The 17361-nt window shown below is 43.0% G+C and overlaps 1 protein-coding gene across 1 annotated transcript; it reads left to right on the plus strand.

Moving 5' to 3' along the window:
* Positions 1 to 1602: 1602 nt before the first annotated feature.
* On the plus strand, positions 1603 to 16955 carry LOC141103633 (protein kinase C theta type-like). The gene is made up of 8 exons (XM_073593451.1): positions 1603 to 2181; positions 3516 to 3686; positions 5359 to 5450; positions 6705 to 6767; positions 7555 to 7693; positions 7961 to 8119; positions 8570 to 8698; positions 9024 to 16955. The coding sequence occupies exons 1-8, from the start codon at positions 1618 to 1620 to the stop codon at positions 9177 to 9179; spliced, it is 1473 nt and encodes a 490-aa protein (XP_073449552.1). The 5' UTR covers positions 1603 to 1617; the 3' UTR covers positions 9180 to 16955.
* Positions 16956 to 17361: the final 406 nt, after the last annotated feature.

A 17361-nucleotide genomic window follows, 5' to 3' on the forward strand; every position in this document is an offset into this window, starting at 1 on the left:
CATTCATTGAAACTACACTCTAGCCCCTTCAAATTTGAAGGGCAATTTCTAAACTGCGACTGTGCCTCCATTTTTAATATTTCAGAGACATACTATACATCAAAATTTAGGTCTGGGTCTTGTGATTCTCACAATATAAAGTCTTCACTGTAGGATTTATAGTTTTTAAAATACGACCGTTTGAAGTACTGCAAAGTTATTGAATCTATCATGATCCTGTGTATGGAGCAGTATTTGTGAAGCATAAACAGGACATGAGCGTTGCTAGGAAACAGTGAATGTAAACACAAGATTCTGAGACACCCCAAATGCATGTGGTCATACCGTCATCTGCTAGGCTTGATAATGCTTGTAGACTACTGGTGGAGGCAAGAACACTTCACACAATTTCCCCAGAAATTGTAGCTTTGCTAGTATGAAATTGTTCCCAATTGACACTGTTTAGGTATTTTATCAGGGATAAAAACTAGAGTTAGGCCAGTGCAGGGGTACACTGCAATATCCACTTTCTGTTATAAATGAGCCCCTTAGAGCATTTTTGTTAGAAAACAGCCACAGTGTAGAAAAGCTTGTCCCCTGCCAATAGCTTTAGTGTAGGACCCCCCAACTTGCCTTTAGAAAAGGGGATGTTACCCTCTCGTTGCTCAAGCATAAAAATGAATGCAATCCTCAGCTGAATAAATGAGTTTTAGTGAGCTGCAGCTATAGATAGATCTGTCCTCCTATATTGGATCAGGCATATGACTGTGCATGACCACCCCTGCAGTTCTCCCCGACATGATGATATTCCTTTAACCCTTTTGCTGCCATGACAATTCGCACATTTTTGGGCCTGAGGATTACTTAAAGTGGACCTATACTTAAAAAATAAAGATTTGCTACATTATAGGGAAAAAATAGAAATAGTAATTGTACCCAAGTAGTACCCAAAAATATTTATCTTTTCTCTGGAGTCAGAGGGGCTATATTATGTGGGGGGGGGGGGGGGGGGGGGGCTGTGATATGTGGGAATCTAACTTCTGTACAAGCCCACTTTGTTCAGAAAACGCCCCTGGGACAATTAGTCCTTTCTAGACATGGATTGCTATAATCTAATGGCAGGGAAGTTTTATCCCGGGCTCCCAGGATGGGGATTCCCCAATTTAGAAAGGTGTAGTGAATGGGTAGTTTTACACCTACCAATTCTGAATGGTGTAGAAGTGATTAGGCCTCTTTATAACCTCCCCGATTTTCTTCTACAATATGCAGCAAATCCGGCAGAATTATTGTAAAACAAATTTACAGCTTCTATTGCAGCCTTGAACTTGTTTTGACCCTACGACCTGTACATGATGTAAAAGTCATATCCTTGCAGGTCATAGGGTCAAAAAGTCAGCTACAGTAGCTACTCACATCACTATAATTCTTTCGCAAATGAAGACATGCAATCTAATTAGAAACATAAAGCTATTTCACTTTATTTAACAAAAATACTTAGCACCTTGGAGTCGTAGTAAACAGGAATATCTCTTTTCCATGTGTTTTCCACCATTGTCATTTAGTGTTTTGTGAAGTAGGTGTTCGATTTCTGTAAGGTAATAACATGTCATGATTTCTATTTACCTTGTAGTCAGTGAGATGGTCAGCGAGTCAGTCAATAAGGCAGTCAGCGAGACGGTCAGCGAGGAAGTCAGTGAGACAGTCAGCGAGACGGTCAGCGAGGAAGTCAGTGAGACAGTCAGTGAGGAAGTCAGCGAGACAGTCAACGAGGTTGTCAGTGAACCTGTCAACCAGGCTGTCAGCGAGACAGTCAATGAGGAAGTCAGCGAGACAGTCAACGAGGTTGTCAGTGAACCTGTCAACCAGGCTGTCAGCGAGACAGTCAATGAGGAAGTCAGCGAGACAGTCAACGAGGTTGTCAGTGAACCTGTCAACCAGGCTGTCAGCGAGACAGTCAATGAGGAAGTCAGCGAGACAGTCAACGAGGTTGTCAGTGAACCTGTCAACCAGGCTGTCAGCGAGACAGTCAATGAGGAAGTCAGCGAGACAGTCAACGAGGTTGTCAGTGAACCTGTCAGTGAGGGAGTCAACAAGGCAGTCAGGGATGTGCCCGGAACCAACGTGGGATGCGATTCACCAGCTGACTTTAACTTTGACAGCTTCATCTTTCATAAAATACTTGGTCACGGTAGTTATGGAAAAGTAAGTAATCAAAGCTATATGAACAGCAGGTTTAATGTTTTGCGAGTTGCTGGTGATTAATATTGTCAATGGGCTAACAGTAGGCTGTCGGTGGAGGTCATACCACTGTATTCCTTACCACTTCCCATTTACATTACATACGCTAAGCTGTGTTACTTAATGACAAACTGAAATCTATTATTTCCAATATGGCGAGTTTACACCATAGTGATGAGTTAGTCTGCATTCAATTAAATTGGAACATAATGCATTTAATGAAATGTGCTTTAAGGAAGGTACAATAAAGTTATTTTACATCATTGTTAAATAAAAAAAATGCCAACACACATCATCTCAAATGTACTTAGTGTGTGTTAAACTAATGCAAAGGGAGTGGAGTGAATCTAGCCTATAGTTATGTTAGTAGTGTACTGTCTGTCGGAGGTGTAATACACAAAAAGCAGCTCGGCACATCATCTGTTGATAGATAAGGCAATAAATCTAATGTGTATTTAAACTGTATTAAGCAGATTCTATAGAGTTTGGCTTCAGAGCTTCACAACCTTTAGCCCCAATATAGGAACACTGAATACAGACTTAGGAGTGAGTGTTGGCTGTAGTTTTCTCTAAGTTTGCTAAAAGCCTACCGCAGCCTGATAAAACTCCATTTAAAGCTATACCCGTTCACTAACAGTCTAGAAGGTAGTGACTAATGCCGCGTACACACAGTCGGACTTTTCGACCGGACTGGTCCGACGGACGCCGACGGACCAAATCCGGCAGACAATCCGATCGTGTGTGGGCTTCACCGGACCTTCAGCGGACTTTTCCAGTCGCAAATCTGACGGACTTTAGATTTGGAACATGCTTCAAATCTTTACGTCGTAACTCCGCCGGACCCAGAAATCCGCCCGTCTGTATGCTAGTCCGACGGACAAAAAACGACGCTAGGGCAGCTATTGGCTACTGGCTATCAACTTCCTTATTTTAGTCCGGTGTACGTCATCACGTACGAATCCATCGGACTTTGGTGTGATCATGTGTAGGCAAGTCCGGTCGTTAGAAAGTCTGTTGAAAGTACACCCAAAGTCCGTCGAAAGTCCATCGAAAGTCTGTCGGACGGGCTGTCGGACTTTTGTAGCTAAAAAGTCCGACCGTGTGTACGCGACATAACAGTCAAAACCACTTACAACTTGCTGAAGGCCTGCTGCATTCATGCTCTATAAACTGTGTTTTCATGCTATAGACTAACAATTGTAGCCAGGCTGGGGGTTGCTGCTGGGGACCCAGAGGTAACCTTTTCAGAACCTGGTGCTGAATTAGCTCTAATCATTTGTGTCCTGTGTTTTTTTTAGGTCGCCCTGGCATCCCATCCTGCCACAGACCAGAAACTGGCAGTCAAGGTGGTAAAGAAAAGGCAATTATTACAAGAAGATCCTAAAAGTGTACTTACAGAGAGACAAATACTTGAAAAAGTTGGAGAGAGTCCTTTTTGTACACACGCCTATGGAACCTTCCAATCAGAAGTAAGTGTCACATTCTTATCAATCACTCATCAAATCACATCCATATTATCCATTTGATCTCCAAGTCCTGTAAAGACCTAGAAACAAATCCCCAAACCAGAAAAACATTAGAGATGGTCCAGCTTCACAGAGGCTGCCATTGTAGAATGTTGGGGATTCTGGTTCTCCCCGGGTGTGTTGCTCTTATTTTGGCTTTGTTTTCATTGACTCGGATCAGGTATACCCCTGTACTTCTCTCTAGACATGTGCGCCGTCAATAAATTAGTTTAGTTTCGTTCCGTGCGAAAATTAATTCGTAATTCGTGTCCGAAATTCAATTCGGATTCGTACGAAATACGAATTTTCCTTAGATTCGTAAACTTTACGCAAAATAACGAAAGTTCGTTATGATGAATTTATCATTATGAGGGGCTCCCACCATCCCTGTGCTGTGCTGACTTCCTGGGTTTTTAACCTTTAGGTTTCTTAACTTTTCGTAAAAATAACGAATGCTCGTTATGATTAATTTATCATTATGAGGAGTTCCCACCATCCCTGTGCTGTGCTGACTTCCTCTGATTGGTGAACAAAACACCAGTCACGTTTCTGTTGTAACGGAATTTGGATCCAAAATTCCAAAATTCGTTAACGAAATTTCGTATTTCGTATAAAATTCGTAAGCATAGAAATTCCCATAGGGTTCCCACCATCCCTGTGCTGAGATCCCAGGTCTGTACACCTGCTGTGTCCATTATGAGGGGTTCCCATCATCCCTGTGCTGAGTTCCCGGGTCTGAGTGTACACCCGCTGTGCCCATTATGAGGGGTTCCCATCATCCCTGTGCTGAGTTCCCGGGTCTGAGTGTACACCCGCTGTGCCCATTATGAGGGGTTCCCATCATCCCTGTGCTGAGTTCCCGGGTCTGAGTGTACACCCGCTGTGCCCATTATGAGGGGTTCCCACCATCCCTGTGCTGTGCTGACTTCCTGGGGTTTTAACTTTTAGGTAACATTTCGTAACAATTACGAATTTTTGTTATGATGAATTTATCATTATGAGGGGCTCCCACCATCCCTGTGCTGACTTCCTAGGTTTTTAACTTTTTAGGTTCGTTAACTTTTCTTAACAATTACGAATGTTTGTTATGAATTTGGATTCGAAATTCGTAAACGAAATTTCGTACAGAATTCGTATGCATAAAAATTTGTATTTCGAATTCGTACGAATGTACGAATTTCCGGAAATTCGTGCGAATTTTCGATTCGTACGAAACTAAATGCACATGTGTACTTCTCTCATGATAGAGTCTTTGTAATGGCAGCCTGGTAGAACATGTTTGCATGTTATGTGGCTCTGTATATTGCTTTCCCAATGAGGAAATATGTTGAACATATATTTAAAGTTCTTGCCAAGCATCGTATTCTGACTTTAATGGGAACTTAGATTTAAAGTGAATGTAAACACAACAGTGACCATCTCTTGTTTTTTCCCACTTGGTCTATTAAATATACAAATCAAAGCGTTCTGCTATACCCGTTCAATAAGAGCAGAAAAAAAAACTTGTTTATCCTGTTAGAAATCCAGTGCTGTTCTTTGTTATCTTAAGCCCAATATTTCTGCATTTCTGACAAAACACAAACCCCCCATCCACTTTACCTTTTTGAACCTATATATTTCTCTCTATCTTTCACAGGAAGATCTCTTCTTCGTTATGGAGTACATGAGAGGAGGAGAACTATACGACCTGATCAAGTCTTCTGCTCCATTATCAACTGCTACAATAAGGTACGGCTCACAAAGATACTGTCCAAGGATGCATTCACACCTGCACCATGTGAAGTGTTTATTTGCACTTTTTTGCATGTTTATTGTGCAAGAGCACAGGACAGCCTATTCACTTGTATAGGCTGCCCTACTTGTGCCAAATGTGCCAAAGTAACTCATGCACTTTTTTTGGCAGTGAGCCTCACGCACTTTTGCAATGTACATACTGGTGCGTTTTTTCAGGCAACTGCTACCTGCGTTTGAGATGTCATTAGGAATCAATGGCACCACAAGTATGATATGCATTTTGGCACGTTTTTCACATGGTGTGACTGGGGCCCAAGCAAAGGGTGAGGGCTAATAGTCATAATGAAGGATTTTCATAAATATAGTATTAATATAATAAATCCTAATTTTATATGACAGCCCACCCACACACACCTCAGTAAGCCTTCATCAGGAAAAACCTCTGCTGCATACCTCTAGCCTAATGTCATACCTGCCAGAAAATGGCTAAATCCTTTAGTTTATTTTAGTGTGCAAGGCTGTATCTTCAACCCCGCACAATCAGTGTTCCAACCTGACAGATCTCAGCCAGTGGTTGTCAGCTACCACAGACATGAGATTTTTGGTCAGATCAGGTGACTGTTATCCAATCTCTATGGGCTGGTTTAGGACCAATTAATGTATTACCCCAAAAACTGAACAGTGCCTATCATTGTCAAAGTAATACATTCCTTCCTATTGCTCCGTACACACGGTCGGATTTTCCGATGGAAAATGTGTGATAGGACCTTGTTGTCGGAAATTCCGACCGTGTGTAGGCTCCATCACACATTTTCCATCGGATTTTCCGACACACAAAGTTTGAGAGCAGGATATAAAATTTTCCAACAACAAAATCCGTTGTCGGAAATTCCGATCGTGTGTAGACAAATCCGACGGACAAAGTGCCACGCATGCTCAGAATAAATAAAGAGATGAAAGCTATTGGCCACTGCCCCGTTTATAGTCCCGACATACGTGTTTTACGTCACTGCGTTTATAACGATTGGATTTTCCGACAACTTTGTGTGACCGTGTGTATGCAAGACAAGTTTGAGCCAACATCCGTCGGAAAAAATCCTAGGATTTTGTTGTCGGAATGTCCGAACAAAGTCCGACCGTGTGTACGGGGCATTAGACTTGCACAGCAAGGAAGGAATCAATTAATCATTTATTTACTTATTTCTGTGAGACATGTGATATTAATAGACGACCTCTCTTTTTTTACAGATTTATTGCTGCCGAACTTCTTTGTGCTCTGCAATATCTGCACGGACGTGGTATCATTCATAGGTAAGGGTTTCCATCATGATCTTGCCCCCATATTCGCCATTCTTTATTAAAGGATAACACCACCCAACACTGGTACTCTAGTTGTGGGTGGGTGTACAAGGGTTGAATTGCCTGCTGCCAGTTCTGTCGCCTGCTGCTGAAGCTTTTGTGCATCTAAGTTAAAGTGCCTCACTTCCCCATACTTTATACATTTTAATTAAATATAACATCAAGCTAAGAATCTCTCTCATTATAACTGCAGTAATTGCAGATGTTCCCTTCTAACACGGCTCCATGTCCCATTCAGCACCCCACAATACCAGCCACAAATGTAAAGATTGCTCTGGGCTCCATCAACCCCCATAAACCAGTAGAAGAAACAATACTGAGGCACACTCCATCAATCCGCAATGTGTCTACAACTTTATTAAAGACATGTGGATAGAAACACTCCCCAGGCTTTCTCATTCGAATACATATCGCCCCCTACTGGGACTTAATCATGTCCCACTAGAAGGGCAACATGTGACAGAGGAAGACAGCCTATGGAGTGTTTCTGCTCCCTTGTTTTCAATAAAGATGTCAAAGCATTGCAGAATGACAGACTGGGACTTGACATGGTTTCTTCAACTGCAGTAAGCTGGGAACTGAGCTCACGAGGTTCATGCTGAGATTCATAAAGTGGTGCACAAAGTTTGTAGGTGATCTAACCCGTTGGCACCCATCTAAAACTGACCTATTAGTATTTGGTGAACTTCGATTTTAAATATTTGATCTGTAAATATAACTCTCTCCTTTTCTTTTACAGAGACTTGAAACCCGAGAACATACTGCTTAACAGCTCTGGCCATGTAAAAATCGCAGACTTTGGCCTTTCTAAAGTCGATATGTTCGGATCCAAGAAAGTGTATAGTTGTGCCGGTACTCCAGCCTATATGGCCCCAGAGGTAAGTAAAAAAACACCCTTTTTTTGTCCCTTTACCACATCCATTTTATATTATTATGTTTATCAGCCATATCACAATGAAAGAAGAAGAATTTTGGAGATGAAGGAAGCAGGTTTCACAATGATTGTGACAAGAAGCCTAAAAAACATCAGGGGCCACACTGTGACCTGTCATTTCTACCAATTTTTACTTACCTATTATTACTGCTCTGTGTATGGTTGATCATGTGCTTTATTTTATAGTTACCCTTTCTCTCTGTTTTATCAGGTTTACTATAACAAACCCTACGATGCCATGGCCGACTATTATTCACTTGGAGTCATCCTGTTCGAAATGGCCACAGGAAAAATGCCACAATTAGTCAGATCCAAGAACTACATCTATTCAAGGAACATTGACCCTGACCTTCGAGATGTTATTGAGCGAGTAAGTATAGATAGTCTAGAATTAGAATTATCTAAGAGCTATAGGTCCTTAGTGTTGTCTATGTAAAAGGGCTCTTCTGCATTGCTATGTGTCATAGTGATGAAGAGATTAGAGTGAGAAAGCACAGAGGGGGGTATATGACTTCTGGAAGTGTTAAATACAGATTTCATGGCAGGATATTGACCACACAGGAGGTCAGCATTACATTTGAACTACCCATGTTACATTCTGTTGGGGGAACTCCTAGACCTGTTCAGGAATGTTACCTTAGATCCTTCTAGCAGACATACCTTAATTTAAAACTACACTAAGGAATTAAAATATGACATTCTGAGAAGGTTTTTTTTTGTTTTTTTTTTTTTTAAATAGCCGACACTAAACTGGCTAATTTATCATTTTCTATTAGTGACAATCTACTGTATGCTAAATTTCATATCTTTTTCATTACAGCTTCTTGCAAAATATCCGAGAGATCGCTGGGGGGCAGTGAAAAGACTGCGAGAACACCCCTTCTTCAGACCTATTTGCTGGAAGAAGATGGAGGAAGGAAAGGTTACTTCACCATTGTGGATGCCAGAAGTAAGTCCATTGGAAATACAATTAATATAATGTGTGCACATACAAGGAGATCATTTAATAGGGAGCTGCCTTCAGTTACTAGGAATTGCAGAATAATTATAAACTGCAAAAAAAAAAAACATGATCATCTGTACATTTGCTTTATTCTACATGCAGCCAACTGCTAATTATTATTATTAAATATCATTATAAGTTCATAGAAGAACTGAAATATCAGTTATAATGGTAACATTAGGTAGTATAGTGTTACATTTGAAAATGCATCTCCTGGTTGGTATGTCATGTATTGAATGATAAGTCTGATTTATGTATTTTCTTGTTGCAGTGCCCAGAAATAGACACAAATGAGCAATTTGAAGTGAAGGAATTGATTCACTACAGAAGAGAGAAAGAGAGGAGAATTGCAAATGAGCAACAGAGATTGTTTGATGGCTTCAGCTTCATAAGCAAGAAATGGACAACGATGCTGAACAGGAAATGAAAGAATAAGGTCTGCTGACATTTAAGAAAGACTCACTAATCTAAGAGTCCTGTACTGTCTTCAGCCGGGCCGATACTTTGCTGGTCTTTGGATCCCCAGCATTGCCAACTAGACTTAGGGAGCCAGCTGTGACCCCAAGTGCGCATGCACGAAATCCAGATGCGCTTTCAGTCTGGTCATGCAGCCTCCTGAGACATGTGAAGTGCAATTCTCATCTCTCCTGACATGGATCAACATCGCAGGACAATATCAATTGGATTTACATTGTGGAATATAACCCTGGCTCTTTCGGGTTGGAAGATTGTCAACAGATTGCCACATTTGTGCATCACTCATCGTGATAGACATGCTAAGGGGGTGCGAACCGCACCCAGGTGACGCCCGCCAGAGGGATGACACCTGCCAAACGGATGACACCATGGCTGGATCTAGGGGGGTGCTGATTTTAATTGTGCCACCCCCCCAGGCTGCTGTACCTGGTCTCCCCCCCCCATCCATGCACTCACGGCTGGGACAAGGGGAGAGCAGCCTGGAGCAGTGTCCACAAAGGAGAAATGACAGAGGAGAGAGAGCTGGGGTCACATGCTTCCAGGGAGGAGTTCTGGAAAGTAGGAACAGACAATAGAGTACCGAGTTGCTGTTCTGGGCATCCCCACGTGGGGATGCGCTGTGCGCGGAGGAGGGATGGAGGAACCGCCAGGAGGGAGCTGAAGATAAAGATCTTCATCCTTAAAGAAGTATCAAGCTGCTGTGACCAGGGAACACAGGACTTGCATGCTGGAGGAGATCTGGAAGGAAGAAGTAGCAGTCAAGTGGAGGAGAGTAAAGCAGCGTTCTGTGACCGGGGACACAGAACTATTATCCTCCTAGAGAAAGGTCAGTGTAGAATGCTGTAGCCGGGGAACACAGCATTAATAGTCCTCGACTGGCTGAAAGCAGTGGAGACACCTTTTTCCCATATTAACTCTTACGGGAGAGAATTTCCTTTCCTAGGGGTAGATTTCCTCTCACTTCCTGCACGAAATCCAGATGCGCTTTCAGTCTGGTCCTGCAGCCTCCTGAGACATGTGAAGTGTAATTCTCATCTCTCCTGACATGGATCGACATCGCAGGACAATATCAATTGGATTTACATTGTGGAATATAACCCTGGCTCTTTCGGGTTGGAAGATTGTCAACAGATTGCCACATTTGTGCATCACTCATCGTGATAGACATGGATAAACATTGCTGGACGACATTAATGACATTGGATTTACATCGTATTAGATAACCCTGTCTATTTTGGGTTTAAAGATTGGAAATAGTGCTGATTTGCCATATCAGCAGATCACCACCATTGCGATTAACAATGGCGTTGCTAAGGGGGTGCGAACCGCACCCGGGTGACGCCCGCCAGAGGGATGACACCTCCGAAACGGATGACACCATGGCTGGATCTAGGGGGGGGTGCTGATTTTAATTGTGCCACCCCCCCAGGCTGCTGTACCTGGTCTCCCCCCCTCCCCATCCCTGGACTCACGGCTGGGACAAGGGGAGAGCAGCCTGGAGCAGTGTCCACAAAGGAGAAATGACAGAGGAGAGAGAGTTGGGGTCACATGCTTCCAGGGAGGAGTTCTGGAAAGTAGGAACAGACAATAGAGTACCGAGTTGCTGTTCTGGGCATCCCCACGTGGGGATGTGCTGTGCGCAGAGGAGGGATGGAGGAACCGCCAGGAGGGAGCTTAAGATAAAGATCTTCATCCTTAAAGAAGTATCAAGCTGCTGTGACCAGGGAACACAGGACTTGCATGCTGGAGGAGATCTGGAAGGAAGAAGTAGCAGTCAAGCGGAGGAGAGTAGAGCAGCGTTCTGTGACCGGGGACACAGAACTATTATCCTCCTAGAGAAAGGTCAGTGTAGAATGCTGTGGCCGGGGAACACAGCATTAATAGTCCTGGACTGGCTGAAAGCAGTGGAGACACCTTTTTCCTATATTAACTCTTACAGGAGAGAATTTCCTTTCCTAGGGGTAGATTTCCTCTCACTTCCTGCACGAAATCCAGATGCGCTTTCAATCTGGTCCTGCAGCCTCCCGAGACATGTGAAGTGTAATTCTCATCTCTCCTGACATGGATCGACATCGCAGGACAATATCAATTGGATTTACATTGTGGAATATAACCCTGGCTCTTTCGGGTTGGAAGATTGTCAACAGATTGCCACATTTGTGCATCACTCATTGTGATAGACATGGATAAACATTGCTGGACGACATTAATGACATTGGATTTACATCGTATTAGATAACCCTGTCCATTTTGGGTTTGAAGATTGGAAATAGTGGTGGTTTGCCATATCAATAGACCACCTTTATGCATCACTCATTGTGATTGACATGGATCAACATTGCTGGATGACATTAATGACATTGGACTTATATTGTATTACATAACCCTGTCCATTTTGGGTTTGAACATTGGAAATAGTGCTGATTTGCCATATCAGCAGATCACCACCTTTGTGCATCACTCAATGCGATTTAACAATGGCGTTGCTAAGGGGGTGCGAACCGCACCAGGGTGACGCCCGCCGGAGGGATGACACCTGCCAAACGGATGACACCATGGCTGGATCTAGGGGGGGTGCTGATTTTAATTGTGCCACCCCCCCAGGCTGCTGTACCTGGTCTCCCCCCCCCCCCATCCCTGCACTCACGGCTGGGACAAGGGGAGAGCAGCCTAGAGCAGTGTCCACAAAGGAGAAATGACAGAGGAGAGAGAGCTGGGGTCACATGCTTCCAGGGAGGAGTTCTGGAAAGTAGGAACAGACAATAGAGTACCGAGTTGCTGTTCTGGGCATCCCCACGTGGGGATGAGCTGTGCGCGGAGGAGGGATGGAGGAACCGCCAGGAGGGAGCTTAAGATAAAGGTCTTCATCCTTAGAGAAGTATCAAGCTGCTGTGACCAGGGAACACAGGACTTGCATGCTGGAGGAGATCTGGAAGGAAGAAGTAGCAGTCAAGCGGAGGAGAGTAGAGCAGCGTTCTGTGACCGGGGACACAGAACTATTATCCTCCTAGAGAAAGGTCAGTGTAGAATGCTGTGGCCGGGGAACACAGCATTAATAGTCCTGGACTGGCTGAAAGCAGTGGAGACACCTTTTTCCCATATTAACTCTTACGGGAGAGAATTTCCTTTCCTAGGGGTAGATTTCCTCTCACTTCCTGTTGTCTCCCTCCGTTTGTAAGTAGGAGTCGTTTGTAAGTCAGATGTTTGAAAATAGGCGACCGCCTTTATATACTATACGGCCTGCCCTATACACTCTGCAGAAAATTGGGCCTTAGGTGTTGGTGGTACCAGAACACTGTAAGCCTTCACAGTTACTCTTGGTGAGTGCTGGAACGGGCCCTGCTGTGAAATATTTTATCAAGAATTGTAATGACATGCCCCTGTTAAACAGGGGCAGAAAAATTGGGCCTTAGGCGGTGGTGGTGGCACAACACTGTAAAGCCTCACAGATACTTTTGTTGAGCGCAGGAACAGGCCCTGCTGTGAAATATTAGATCAAAAATTGGAATTACGCGCCCCTGTTAAACAGGGGCAGAAACATTGGGCCTTAGGCAGTGGTGGTGGTGCCACAACACTGTAACCCCTCACAGTTACTCTTGTTGAGCGCAGGAACAAGCCCTGCTGTTAAATATTTGATCAAAAATTGTAATTACACGCCCCTGTTAAACAGGGGCAGAAAAATTGGGCCTTAGACGGTGGTGGTGGCACAACTCTGTGTAGCACCCTCTACCTAAAGGTAGGTGCTAGAGTAGTATTTTCTTTAGCTCAGGGCCCAAGTGCAGGTAAATTTAGCCAGGCCTGTGCTTTAGGCTGGGCCTGGTTGTTGTGATTTGGGACTGGGAGTGTTCAGTGTAGTGGGGGTGTAGCCACCTGTGCTCTGACTCAGAGATGCCTCCCCTGTATTCAGAAGGATAGTTCTGGAAGAGAGGTTGGACTTGAGATCTATCAGGCAGCTCATATGAGGAGCCCTGACCAATTATCTTGCGGTATTGGCTGGGGGCAGGCCTTTCATATAAGCTGGGGTCACATGCTTCCAGGGAGGAGTTCTGGAAAGTAGGAACAGACAATAGAGTACCGAGTTGCTGTTCTGGGCGTCCCCACGTGGGGATGCGCCGTGCGTGGAGGAGGGATGGAGGAACCGCCAGGAGGGAGCTTAAGATAAAGATCTTCATTCTTAAAGAAGTATCAAGCTGCTGTGACCAGGGAACACAGGACTTGCATGCTGGAGGAGATATGGAAGGAAGAAGTAGCAGTCAAGCGGAGGAGAGTAGAGCAGCGTTCTGTGACCGGGGACACAGAACTATTATCCTCCTAGAGAAAGGTCAGTGTAGAATGCTGTGGCCGGGGAACACAGCATTAATAGTCCTGGACTGGCTGAAAGCAGTGGAGACACCTTTTTCCTATATTAACTCTTACAGGAGAGAATTTCCTTTCCTAGGGGTAGATTTCCTCTCACTTCCTGTTGTCTCCCTCCATTTGTAAGTAGGAGTCGTTTGTAAGTCGGATGTTTGAAAATAGGCGACCGCCTTTATATACTATACGGCCTGCCCTATACACTCTGCGGAAAATTGGGCCTTAGGTGTTGGTGGTACCAGAACACTGTAAGCCCTCACAGTTACTCTTGGTGAGTGCTGGAACGGGCCCTGCTGTGAAATATTTTATCAAGAATTGTAATGACATGCCCCTGTTAAACAGAGGCAGAAAAATTGGGCCTTAGGCGGTGGTGGTGGCACAACACTGTAAAGCCTCACAGATAAAGTATAAAGAGAGAGTGCTGCGCTGGTCCAGTATAATGTGATTGTGTAACAGTGTTTAAAAATACAAATCAAAATAAAAGAGGTATACGGGTACTTTGTATGCACAGTATCCTGTGATAAATTCATAAACTGTGTATGAAAAAAATGTCCTATATCCGGTTCAGCCTATGAAAGGACTGTGACGGCACAGTATGTGCAGGGAGCCGATACAAATAGTCCTCATACACACCTAGTACTGATATAACTTGTGCAAAATAAACTTTAAAGTGCTGTTGTGTCTGTGCAGCCCGTAAGAATAAATATGAAAATAAAAGTAAAAGGGGTATACGGGTACTGTGTTTGTATGCACAGTATCCTGTGATGAATTCAAAAAGTGTACAAATAACAAAATGTCTTATATCCTGGTTCAGCCTATATAAGGACTGTGACAGCACAGTGTATGCAGGGAGCTGATACAGATAATCCTCATACACACCTGGTGCTAATAAAATTTGTGCAGAAAAAACCTTAAAGTGCTGTTGTGTCTGTGCAGCCCATATAAATAGATATGATCATATACATGTACTACAAAGGTGAGTAATGAAAATAGTAAATATCACAAACATAGCATGTGCAAACTACAATATATAATAAATATAAAAAAGTGCAAACTATGCAAAATAAATTTTCATGGAGGACACTGTGCAACCTATGCAAAAAATAAATAATGTGCAAAAAACACACATAAGTGCAAAAAAAAACAGTGTGTGACGTTTCTCTATGAAACCCAAATAATTAATGGCACTAAAAAATATATATATTGTTGCGTGGAGCCAAAACCAAGTCTTTTAAATGCAATAAAACATATATGCCAGTGCAAGTTCAAACAAGATATTTAGTGATCCTTTTAGTAATCCAACTGTGCAGCAAATAGCCGGTGGGGTGCCGAAAAAGAGAGGGTATATATCCTTTTCGTGCTCAAACACACACAGGTGAGTAATGGCCCCTTACCTTGCGGCAATGGGACAACCGCATAGAAGGTAAATGGAAGAGATGGTCTCTCTTTGGGGTCCCTGGACCGGAGCCGGTGGTCCCTGTACTTTAATCCCTCAGTACCAGCATCAACAGTAGCAGAGTCAACATAAGGGAGAGCAAGAAGGGTACCAGATAGTGTAGTATTTCCGACAAATCGATATTTTTATTGAGGTTAAAAGCATGTACTCACATGGAGTAGATGTATATCACATGTAAATCCTACGAGCGGCGAGCTCGTCAATCCAGATCTGTGTCAGTGCCTATCCCGTCCCTACGCGTGACGTCACCCAATCACGTGACTTCATCAGGGAATGACAGGGGAGGCACATTCATGTCTTTAAATAGTTTTCTCATTGTGGTCAATGGGCGGCCATTTTCTTGTGGCCCAGTGTAATGTTATGGCGGCCATGTTTGAAAGGGTCAGTCTCAAAACATGCGCGCGGCCATTTTTTTGGTTGGAAGGCACATTCCCAGTGCCATAGGCTTCCATATCGAATAGGCGGCCATTTTCCTGTAGCCTAATATAGTATACCGGCGGCCATTTTTTTGGGGATTATGTCGATAGATGTAAACCAAATTAGAAGGCACATCACTAATATCATAGATGTTTGTGGCATGATATTAGATATATACGGCCGCAAATAGGACTATGAGGACTGATTAGTAAAGACCATGCTCAATGTAAGGCGCTTAAAGGTGGCGGCTTGGTGGACCTTATATGGTCGCAGGTAATTCCCAAACCAACTGCAGAAAATAATAAAAACAGTGTAGAAAGAGTGTGGAACAGGGGGTGGGGAGTGGTGTAAACAGGGGAAAACTGGAATTAGCACTCAGCGTAATGTTCCTTATTGATAACATAACAGTATTTTGCACTGGCTCTCATGGGTACTTATCCAGTGTCCCTGATGGTGGATTTTCTATGAAAGCACTCCGGTGTGGTATACATAAAGGCTCTGTCCGTGCGTATAGGACGGGACAGGCTCTGGCAACTATATATCTCAATCCTTAACGTACAAGAGCTAAATCATGTATAATTAACATTAATGTACTCCTCGGGTGTACATAAAAATCTAAAAAATATTAAAATCTTAAAATAGGATCTATACATAGTAATACAAAGGAAAAAAATATAAAATATACAATATATGCTTATAAAAGGAGATAAAATTTACATAAATGGGAGAGGGGATGGATGGTTACACGGGGAGGGAAACCCGTTCACATAAAACCGCTAAAGAGTGTGGGGGAAGAAAGAGGACTAGGGGTGCGTCCAAAAGGGTTAAAAATCGCTAATAAAACAGTTAAGATCAAATTCGATATTCAAACCTCTGGGTGCAAAAGTGTCTAAAGTATATATCCATTTTGACTCCAACTGGCTGAGGGTCCTCACCTTGTGCCCACCCCGCCAGTGTCTAACGTATGGTTCTATCCCCCAAAATCTTAACTGCGTAGGGTCCTTGTTGTGGTGTAATAGAAAGTGTTTCGACACACTATGCTTATCATATCCGTTAAGGATGTTTTGCACGTGCTCTTTAATACGCACTCTAAGAGGTCTCTTTGTGCGACCTATATACTGTAGGCCGCAACTACATTCTAGAGCATAAACAGCTTCTTCCGTGTTGCAGCAAATAAAGTTGTTGACCTCATATGATTCTCCTGTGCTGCTGGACGTAAACGGGAATTTTTTCTCATTTGGACGTTTCGTTCTTAAACACGCAAAACATCTTCTGCAAGGGAAAAATCCTTTTCCTGTAAAAAAGGAAAATGTTTTCTTCGGTGGGTCCACCACGCTCTTCACCACTTTATCCCTGATAGTGGGTGCTCTCTTGTATATGAACCTTGGGTTGATAGGTAGGGTATTGTATAAATCTCTGTCCGCCAGAAGGATGTGCCAATGTTTTTTCACTATTCTCTCAACCTTCTTGTACTGTACATTAAAATCCAGAATGATCGGGGTTACTGCCGGTGTTGTCTCTTTTTTGACTTTCTCTTTTATTAACTCATTCCGATTCATTTCCGTCATCTCCGTAATTTTCTTCTCAATATACTTCCGATCATAGCCCTTTGTGACAAACCTCTGACCAATTTTCTCTGCTTGATCTAAAAAGGTCTCAAAACGGGTGCAGTTGCGTCTTACCCTCATTAGTTGTCCCTTGGGTACATGGGAATGTAGGCCGTATAAATAATATTCATTAAATCATATATAAATAATAAATAAATTAGACCACACAAAGAATTAACTCATATAATTTATTTAATTCTTTATCATATATAAATGAGATATATATATATATATAAATAATTTTTTTTTTTTTTTTTTTTTTTTTTTTTGGTAATACAAATGGCCGCGGCACTTTTATT

Source organism: Aquarana catesbeiana, linkage group LG07 (genome assembly GCF_042186555.1).
Source record: "Aquarana catesbeiana isolate 2022-GZ linkage group LG07, ASM4218655v1, whole genome shotgun sequence".
Lineage (NCBI taxonomy): Eukaryota > Metazoa > Chordata > Amphibia > Anura > Ranidae > Aquarana > Aquarana catesbeiana.